Source organism: Phalangium opilio, unplaced genomic scaffold (genome assembly GCF_054372755.1).
Source record: "Phalangium opilio isolate 3A_F unplaced genomic scaffold, DU_Popi_V2 ptg000217l_1, whole genome shotgun sequence".
NCBI classification, from domain to species: Eukaryota; Metazoa; Arthropoda; class Arachnida; order Opiliones; family Phalangiidae; genus Phalangium; species Phalangium opilio.
The window spans coordinates 13,589,048-13,599,114 of record NW_028324218.1 but is presented as its reverse complement, the minus strand read 5'-3'; the positions used below and the strand labels follow the sequence as shown (position 1 = coordinate 13,599,114).

The following is a 10,067-nucleotide window of genomic DNA, read 5'->3' as shown; positions in this document are numbered from 1 at the left end:
GCTCTCTTTTTTGTTCTGAAATGCCCCATTTATACATTTTTAAAATTTCAGATGTTTGAACTACGCAATTAATACCAGAATTTTCATATTGATTAAACTTAATTTCAAATTGCAATACCTATACTAATTTCTAATTTGCTGCATGGCCCTTTGTGAGTTTGAATGAGTGTCAATCATCTATATCTATATAAATCTGACTGATTGATTGACAGACTGACTGATAATCAACGCCCAGCCCAAACCGCTTGCCCTAGAAGACTGAAAATTTGGAGGAACGTTACTCATAAGTAGTAGGCGCGTACTAAGAAAGATTTTTTCAACCCACCGCCATCTTAAAAAATGGCGCCCCGAAATGTAAAAAATCTTCTCTGTTCAACAAAGTCCGCGCGTTTCAACCAATTTCACAAATATTTAGTACACTGGTTTCCTTTAACCCATAGACGGGCTGAATGGTCTTTCGGGTTCGATTTGTTGCCATCTTTATAAATGGCGGCTAAAAACTTAAAACCCTTCTTTATGGAATAAGGTCCGCGGGAAAAGTAAAAAGAAAATGTCCCGACGGGCTGACGGGCAACGCCGAGTGCCTTCGCTCCCAGGGTGCTACAAAAATAATAGTCATCAGTAAAATGTACCCATTCTTTATATCATTTTGATGGAAGTTCTTATTACAGGCGAGCGACGCCGCAAAACTTGTTTTATACATATAATCTTGTTTTATACATATAATCTTGTTTTATACATATAATATCTGTGCCTTTTTGGGGAGAAACGATTTTAGGAAAGCCTTAATTAGTTCTGGAGTTGTTAAATAAAGCGACCCCTTTTTTAGCCACATCGTAGTATACGATGAGGCTCTTAGTTTGACCCGAGCCGTCGTAGTAGTAGTAGTAGTAGTGGCCGGGGTTGTCGCTTCGTTATCGTTAGATTTTAGCTTAAAAGGAATTTGATAGTACCTCAAACCACCCATAGGGGTAACTGAGCTTGGTTACAGATTTTATTTTCATTAAAAAATTTCAGGTTATAGCCGGGATTCGAACCCGGGTCGTTTATGCAGCAGTAAGACACCCTACCACTATACCACGAGGGCTTGACAATAATAGCGAGTTTTCTTCCTTTAATTTATCTCTAAAGGGTTGGGAATGAGGGAGGGCCCTATTTATTTCTGGGGTCGGATACTTATGTATTTTTGGGGTCGGATACTTCTGAATTTGTGTCATTTGGTCTTTATATTTCTTTTCTTTATATTTTCTGAATTTGTATCTTTGGGGTTTCTGCATTGGCATCTTTCGGGTCGGATACTTTCGAATTTGTATCTTTCGGTTCGGATACTTCCGAATTTGTATCTTTCGGGTCGGATACTTCCGAATTTGTATCTTTCGGGTCGGATCCTTCCGAATTTGTATCATTGGGGTCGGATACTTCTGAATTTGCACTTTTGGGGTCGATACTTCTGAATTTGTATCTTTTGGGTCGGATACTTCTTTGGAGTCGTATACTCCACCAGACTTCATTAAAGTGGAAGTGGCGACTTTAATTCTTAAAATAACCATTAATAATCTATATTTTTTAAAGGTAAATGGAAAGAAAGGTATAGCTTGTTACATTTCCCCTTCCCGCGGGCGCCGGCCTTGACTGGCTGAGGCTCCGCTCTGCCTCTACCGGTATTACGGTTATCACTGTTTAGGGTAGGGCATCGAGGGGCTATTCACTCTGATTTTTATGTACGGTAAATCTAAATCATTTAAGCATTGTAAAAGATAGCGCTATTCACTCATTATGGTAATGTATAGAGGGGTTATCCCCTCATTAGAGTAAAGTATAGAGGGGTTATCCACTCATTAGAGTAGGGTATAGAGGGGCTTTTCACTCGTATGATGTGGCTATTATTACGAGCCCTTGGGCCGTCTTGTTTAAGAATAACGTAGCTTGCAATGGTGTTTCGTTAATACAACGCACAGTATGGAAATAAACTATGCTAGAAATTCGCTGGATCCGCGGGAAACTATAGAGAATTATTCTCTAGGTATTTAATTGTTATAATCTATCTTTAGGCAAGCATAAAATTAGGCATAAAAGGTTATTATTGAAAAAATTTGGAGACCATAATTTGAGAACCGAAATGGTGAAATGGATCACGAGATTTGAATTGAAAATTTTAATTAAATTAGTAAGAAAATATTTCGAAATCTAAAAAAAAATTGTCAACTTTATTCCATACTACGAAAATTGAGTTACTATATCTTTTCAGCGTTTGCTAGTGCTATGAAGTTAGGTTGTGAAAAAGTGTACACACTTGGTCGGAAAAATTTGGGTCTAGGTCTAACCAGGGATAGATTTATTTTTTAGCCATATCTAAGTATACGATAGGCTCTTAGTTTGACCCGAGCCGTCGTAGTAGTAGTAGTAGTAGTAGTGGCCGGGGTTGTCGCTTCGTTATCGTCAGATTTTAGCTTAAAAGGAACTTTATATTACCACAACCCACCCATAGGGGTTACTGGGCTCGGTTAGAGATTTAATTTTAATTAAAATTTTTTCAGGTCAGACCCGGGATTCGAACCCGGACCGCTGGCGTAGAAGACAAACAGTCTACCCACTCAACCATAGAGACTTGATAGAAACCTCGAGTTTTTTATTATTTATTCTTATCTCTAAAATGTCGGGGTGATGTGGGGTGGGGTACCTCTTAATCTGTGGGGTCGGAAACTTTTGAATTTTTATCTGTGGGGTCGGATACTTATGAATTTGTATGTTTGGGGTTTTCATATTTATTTTTTTTTTATGTATGTGCTAATTAAATAGATAACGATTTTCCCCGTTTCCTACCTCATGTGTTTCGTTCTCGTTCGGTAGCTATCGTCATCTATGTTATGTTTGACTGGAACGTTTTGGCGGTTAATTCAAATGTGGGTTTAGACAGAGCTAACATAGTGTTAAATGGGCGTTATGCGTCTGATCATTTTAGCATTGCTAAAGGTAATTCGAGGGGATAATCACTAAAATGCGTAATCACTATAACTAAACTTTCTCTTTCAAAAGTTTCTGGGCATAAGTCCTTGTTAGAAATTTATAAGATGCGATAAGTGTGCATCGGCATAAGTCTATGTTGTAAACTCATCGAGGGGATTATCACTAAAAACTATCTGTTCTTCGATTCGCCGGAATATTAGAATTACAGCATAAGTAAATTTATACGGTTATAATTTAATCACTGTTTAGAGTAGGGAATCGAGGGGCTATTCACTCTGATTTTATGCACGGTAAATCATTTAAGCATTGAAAAAGATAGCGCTATTCACTCATTAGGGTAAGGTATAGAGGGGTTATCCACTCGATAGGGTAGGGTATAGAGGGGCTATTCACTCGTACGATATGGCTACTATTACGAGCCCTTGGGCCGTCTTGTTTTAGAAGGAATGGACAACGTTTGGCCTTTACTTCAGTCCGACTCATAGCCGAGTAGAGCCCCTTCCTTCAACACGTAATAGGGCTGTGCGAGCCTTGAATTTTTGGTTTCGAGTCGAGTCTCGAGTATTGAAATTTTCCCTTATCGAGTATCGAGCCGAGTCTCGAGTACTCGAATCGAGTATCGAGTAGTTGGAAAATTTGTTTCGAGTATTTATCGAGTAATTGGGAATTGATTTTCTAGTATTTCCACACTTTCTGTTTATTTGTCGCTCTCATATTAGACATTTAGTGTAATTTTGATCCTTGACAACTACTTGAAACAATTCCCAGACGATATTAGTCCCTTTAAATTTAACAAACTTAATTCCTCATTAATATCTTCCTCGGAATATCATTCCTCACCGAAGTCACTTCTAGCCTTTGTTATACTTCGCGCAAGTCCCAAACGAAAATTACTAAGCTGAATTTCAAAAATAAAAAATAAGAATAGAGAAATATATTAATAAAATAAAACAATGATAAGAATAGTCAACGACCTTTTAACTGTATTTTATTACTTTTAATTCCACTATTGAACCAGCTGGGAGCTACTACCCTACTACATTACACTTGTATTATGATCTAAACTACCCAATGAGCAATAACTTGCGTCTGTTAACCAATAAACGTGACTTGTTAGTAGATTTTTATAGCTACTACATCCCATTTTCAGAGTAAAAGGTCTTCCAAAAGCAGGTTCGAGTATTTATCGAGCCCTGATTTGATACTCGAAACTTTTTCGAGTCTCAGAAAATCTCTTATCGAGTCGTGTACTCGGCTCGATACTCGATCGAGTACTCGAGTCTTGTCGAGTATTCGCACAGCACTAACACGTAACCAAAAAATTAAATTATCTTATTGGCTCACTAAAACTACGTATTGGTGACGTTGCTGACAAGGAGGGCCAAAAATACGTAATTCCTGTTTACCTCTGTCGCTATGACTACGACCCCTCTTGCGTTGTACAGATAAGCGTCTTCACAGGGGTTCAAAATGGAGCCGTCTAAAAGCGAGGGTCCGGAAATTATTCGGGAATTGTTTTTAATAGCAATTAAGACGGTAGTTAGTGAATTTGGTGCCGGTGTTTTGGATTTGGAGTACATCTATAAGGGTGAAAAGTATTCGCTAATTCTTACTAAAGCCAATCATGTCTACTATCCTCATGATTTTGTAAACGAATTTGATGAAGTTAACCAAGGGTTAGTGAATAGCCAGGAGTTTTGTGAGCTTAGTGTTTGGTTAAAACCGGTTCGTGTTGTAATATCTATGAAGACTTTTACAACATCACTACAACTTCATCAAAGAGAAATAAATCGTATTTCAAATGTGTTCTGGTTTGATGAAACTGATAAACTCTGACATTTAAAAGAACGGTTATTGGAGATGCTAGAAATTACAATCCGAGCCCATTCCAACTTGGCAGACAAAGGGGCAGACGACGCTTATTTGACCCGGATATACATACAACGCCATAATGAAAATAAGACCCGCCTCTTCTTTCATAACCCTCCGTCACGGGTAACGGGGACGTGGACTTGGACGCGCACCCGAATAACCCAGTTACCCATTCCTTCTTAAAAAAAATAAATCTATCCCTGGTCTAACTCACAAAAAAAATGGCTTCCTAATGTTAAACTCCATAGATATTTAGATGAAATTTCGGATTGAGTATAAATAGAAAATTATCTTAAAAAGGCAATTCTCATCTTCAAAATTTCGAGCTAGCGGAAGATAATGTTAGTTCGTTGAACTTTCCCGTTGACGTGGAAGGTGAAAAGTATACAAAAAATAAGGCTTAGGCTTAGGCCTAATCTTATTCGTAATGTTATTGCTAAGCCTAGTTTAATTATGACCCGAAAGGGGAAGATAAATAATTCATGAGCATTTCGAATTTCACAATCGATTAGTTAGTGAATCCAGTTTTTAATTACTTCAAAAAAATTGTATCTCGGTGAAATGTTAACCGATATCACCGAAACTTCACCCTCCTACCTCATTAAATTGGATTTAAAAAGTACATTTTAAAGAAGACTTGTCTTTTAATAAAATTTAAATGGGTGTGTGTATGTGTTGGGGGGGGGGCTTCGTGGAAAATATTTAAGAGGAAAGAAAGAAGGGAGTAGAAAGTTGGGATGGAAAGTTATCGCTTTGAAAGTTTTCAATTAAAGCATGCGGTATGCGCGCGCATTTTTCTATGAGGTCTAATTGGTTTGAATATGGTGACCCGGATATTAGCAAGGAAATTAAATGAAATAAATAAAAAAGGAAACCAAGAACTCCTAAAATGTTTCAACAAAGCTCTTACCTTCAACTCCCCTTCTTCGCGGAAGGAGCTAATATTTTCGGTTGGCTTTCAGCTTTCCAAAATCTTCACCTAAACGAGCATTGTGGGCTCCCCTTTTTATGCGTAAAAAATGCGTGTTTTCATTTTCATGTTCCTAACTGAACTGAATTTTATTCTTCATTCCGAAAGAAGGAAGGGTATTTTCATACAGTTCTTGCTTTTTGATTCTCCTTGCTATGACCGTTAAGCTTAAAGTACCATGGTATATTGAATATTGAATATGGGTTCTTTAACAGCGTCGGAATCAAAAGCGGATATCTTAACTCCCTTCTATGATAAATTATCGTTCGACGAAAACTTAAAATTAAGCTGCAATAACAAATTACGTTCTGAAAAAAAGCTCCGTTGAAGTTTTTCAAAATCTCCTCAAAACTGCAAGTTTGTATATCTTTAATATACGAATAATAAGATTAAGCCCCCAAATTTCAAACCCTAGCAACGCTATTGCACTCTTGAAAGTGTTATGTGACACTCTTAAAAGTATTGTGTGACACTAATAGAACGAGACTAGGTTAGGTACTGGCCTCACAGTAGGGCGACTATTATTATTATTGTTACTATTGGGGAGAGGGGGGCTCACGTCCTTGGACCGATGCCAGAGGCATATTGTGCACCCTCATATTCAGGCCTTTAAGAGACCTGTGGCCGCGGTGTAGCGTAGAATTCGTTCCACCGTTATGGACTATAGATGCCAGCTTGAGAGGCCAACATGTGGGGCACATGCTTTTGTGACATGTCTTATCTTTATTTTGAGAAAAATTAGAGTAGAAAATGGATTTTTTTTAAACATTGTAGAGTAGATTTGGTCAAACGCGTTTCTGGTGCTCGAAAAACTCTTAGTGAAAAGAGATTATTAAAATTGAGGAGTACGTGTGTATCTACTGCTGGGATTTTATGGTCTCGGAACCAATTTAATACCCGGTGCATTTATTAAAATTTAAAACTTTCTGCCTTTTCTGAAGTTATTAAGTCGGTGAAAATGACGAACTTACCGTGCAGTTTCACGCTGGATTTTAAGTCGGTCAAATGGCCAACTTTTTATGTAGTTTCACATCGATGCGAGAACTACCCTTGCTTAAAGGGGTATAGGTCTGCATGTAAGAACTGTCCTCTTAACTTCTCTCTAGGTGGAACCTTGCTATGAATAAGGCGCTATTTGTTAACAAATCAAACACTCTTAACGGTGTCATGTGACTCTAGGAAAGGTGTCATGTGACTCTAAGAAAGGTGTCATGCGACACTCTGTAAGATGTTATGCGACACTCTGAAAGGTGTTATACGACACTCTGAAAGGTGTTATGCGTCACTCCGAAACTTGTTATGCTACACTCTTAAAAGCGTTATTTAAACTCGGAAAGGTGCTATTCTACACCTTTTAAGGAATTGCACAACACTCATATGAGAGTAAAAAATTAACTTTTAGTTCGATATAAGAGTTAAAAAGGTGTTAAACCTATATTGCACCATTTTATTCTTATCTTTAACACCAATTGCTCAAATAAGTGTTATTAAACCCTTTCAGGGGTGTAAATGAACACCTGTAACGGTGTCAAATTTGGACCCATATGAACTACTTTTAAAGGTGTTAAAGCACACCCCATTTTCTTAGAGTGTATAGATGAGGATTTCAAAATTTTTAACGTACTCGTTCTTTCATTGTCTTATTGTTTTGAATTTGCGTAGACGTTTAATGTACTCTTCAACTGTAGTTGCTTCGTCAGCAAAACAGTGGATAAAAGACCATGTTTTGTTTGCCAAATCATCACTAACACTCCTGGAGAACTCGAAAGTCAGCTTCAAACTCTAAGCTCTTCAACTTTGGTAAGAAAACTTTGAATTTTTTTTTTAAAAGCGGATTTCTAAACTTTGAAAATTTTCACTCGACAACGAACACTTCTTCGTAATTTGTTTTCAAAATATTACTCTTAAAATTATTTGCAATTGGGGACAATATTAGATACAATTCAATAGAAGTTTAAGCAAAGTTCAATTAGTCTTTCCATTATCTAATTTTACTCCTTCATCCTGTACTGAAAAGAAAACCATGTCTCGAGGAATCCTGATTTGTTTCTTATTGGTTTGTTGCGTCATGAAATCGATAGCCCAGCAGGGAAGCAGTAAGTTGTCTTAAAGAGTTTCTGACTTTCAGTTTTAACAGAAAAATAGCAAATATTATTAATTCCGTTTTTAAAGATCGCCTCTTTTTGTTAAAGAATGCGACAAGAAAGATTGGTGATTGTTACTGTCGTAATGGTGAATACGATGGTAGTGTAATGGGACTTTGCGGACCCGATTTAACTTGCAACTGCGTAGTTGGTAAGTCAATTACTGCAAATTCTGAATTTAAAGAAAATTACCGCTTTGGAAACCAAAACGAGAGAGCGAATCACCCAAACTTATCCGTTATCCATGGTATCTTTGAAGCCCCTCTCTTAATTAACATCTTGGTTATGTAATATACTGTATTAACCCTTAAATACCTCAGCAGATGACACTGAACCAAGCCACCTTTTTACTAAAGTGTTAACTTTATTTTACAGATTGCATTCAAAATTATATTAGGAATATCTGGTTGAAATATTCTTGTAAGTGTCCCGATGGAAGATACAGTGTATGCGAAAGTCGTGCTTGCGAATGTTAATCGACGTGGTTAAAATGTGTTTCTTGATGTGTACTATTTTGCAGAATAAAGATTAAGATTGTTAATCTCAATAATTACTTTCAATCAATCAATCTCTGTATGCTTAAAACACGTCTCTTATTAAAAAAGTTCGCTTAATTTCGCCTAACCCATTGAAAACTACCCTTAAGCAAGAGTACAGTACACATAAATATTTTGCGTTTTAGGCTAAGAAGTTAATAATAAAATAAATAAATAAAAACTTGGAGGTTTGAAAAGTTAAAACCTTGGAAAATTTCGCATATGCATTACGCAGTTTCCTCCCGATTGCGGCTCTGGAGTTTCATAAGAAAAACTTCCCGACTTTCCCCTATTCCAGCCCAATGTAAAGACACCTTGTCAAATACCGTAGAAAGTACATTGAAAACCCCTGTTTAAGTAGACCGGAAAGCGCGCGCAAAATAAACCCCCGCGTTTTGTTAAGAGTGCATATCATAAATTTAGTCGTATAAGCGCATGAATGCAGAATAACCAAACCTCGCCTTAGTCCCTCACTATAGCATTATTAATATGTAAATTTCAGACAATGAAACTGTACACGTATTCATGGGTGTCTATGAGCAACTTCATAATAAAGTATATGACATATGTAGACGAGTTTTTAAAAATTTTCACAACGTACGGTTTTATCACGTGTTTTTTGTTTTGAATATGCGTGGACGTTTAATATGCTTCAATTATTCTAGATAAGGCCTGATGACGGCTCTAATGTATAAGGAAGGTTTTTGGATTGGTTTTAACTTTTTTCGTATTAAGTTTATTGTTTTGAAATTTTTCTACTGAACTAAAATCCGGGCCCTTAATATGTGGTAAAAATTTCAAGATGATCCATCCAATAGTTTATTTTATAAAGCATAAAGTTGCTAAGGGTGGTTTTCATTTCCATAAAATTAATCACAGATTTTGGCGAAAAACTAGAGAATCTCCATAGAAATAACATGGGAAATTTTCCAAACTTCCATTTTGTAACTACCCTTACAAAAATAACTATACGTTTCATAGATTTGAAACCGGTCTTAAATGAAAGCCCCATTTTTAAAGTGGGCGCCAATTTTTGTTTCATTAAGAAAAACAAAGTTTAAGTATTGTTTTTAATAGTTTTAGGTACCTGCTCCGAATTACGTGGTTTACCTTTTAACTGTGGAACTTAAGACTTTTTTGCTTGGTTAAGTAATAAAGAAAGTCATTCTAGGACTTACGTCGTTTTACTGCGGATTATCAAATTGGTAGGGCAATTAGCTAGCTTAATTGTCATTGTAACTTTTGCGCGTCCAACTAATTTAGTTGCGAAGTACAGATTAAACTTAATTAAACAAAATAAGCAATTAAAGATAATTACCAATTATAGGTAATTAAATTTTTACACGAGTCTAAACTATAACATCTGTTTGTGTACAAGTCTACGGAATCTGTTTAAGCGCAGACCTACAGAATATTTTTGTGCAAAGGGGTATAAAATCTCTTTGTGCAGAGGCCTATGCAATCTTTTTGTGCACAGGTCAGTGGAATATTTTTGTTTCCAGGTCTATGGAATCTTTTCATGCACAGGCCTATGGAATATTGTTTTACTCAGGTCTACGGAATGTTTTTGTGCAAAAA

The 10,067-nt window shown here is 36.6% G+C and overlaps 1 protein-coding gene across 1 annotated transcript; it reads left to right on the top strand.

The window, feature by feature from the left end:
- The first annotated feature begins 6,008 nt into the window (after positions 1–6,008).
- Positions 6,009–8,503, top strand: LOC149616707 (uncharacterized). Its single transcript, XM_089857102.1, has 6 exons — positions 6,009–6,073; positions 6,140–6,166; positions 7,498–7,609; positions 7,891–7,905; positions 8,002–8,104; positions 8,329–8,503. Exons 1-6 carry the CDS (start codon positions 6,009–6,011, stop codon positions 8,427–8,429), a joined length of 423 nt encoding a protein of 140 aa, XP_089713228.1. The 3' UTR covers positions 8,430–8,503.
- Positions 8,504–10,067: the final 1,564 nt, after the last annotated feature.

What these genes read in the sequence shown, in the direction of transcription:
- LOC149616707 (XM_089857102.1), top strand. Translation starts at nt 6,009, where the DNA reads ATGGGTTCTTTAACAGCGTCGGAATCAAAAGCGGATATCTTAACTCCC. An exon ending in CCCTTCTATGATAAATTATC is followed by an intron (nt 6,074 to 6,139) that starts GTTCGACGAAAA and finishes GCTCCGTTGAAG; the next exon opens with TTTTTCAAAATCTCCTCAAA. An exon ending in AACTTGCAACTGCGTAGTTG is followed by an intron (nt 8,105 to 8,328) that starts GTAAGTCAATTA and finishes TTTATTTTACAG; the next exon opens with ATTGCATTCAAAATTATATT.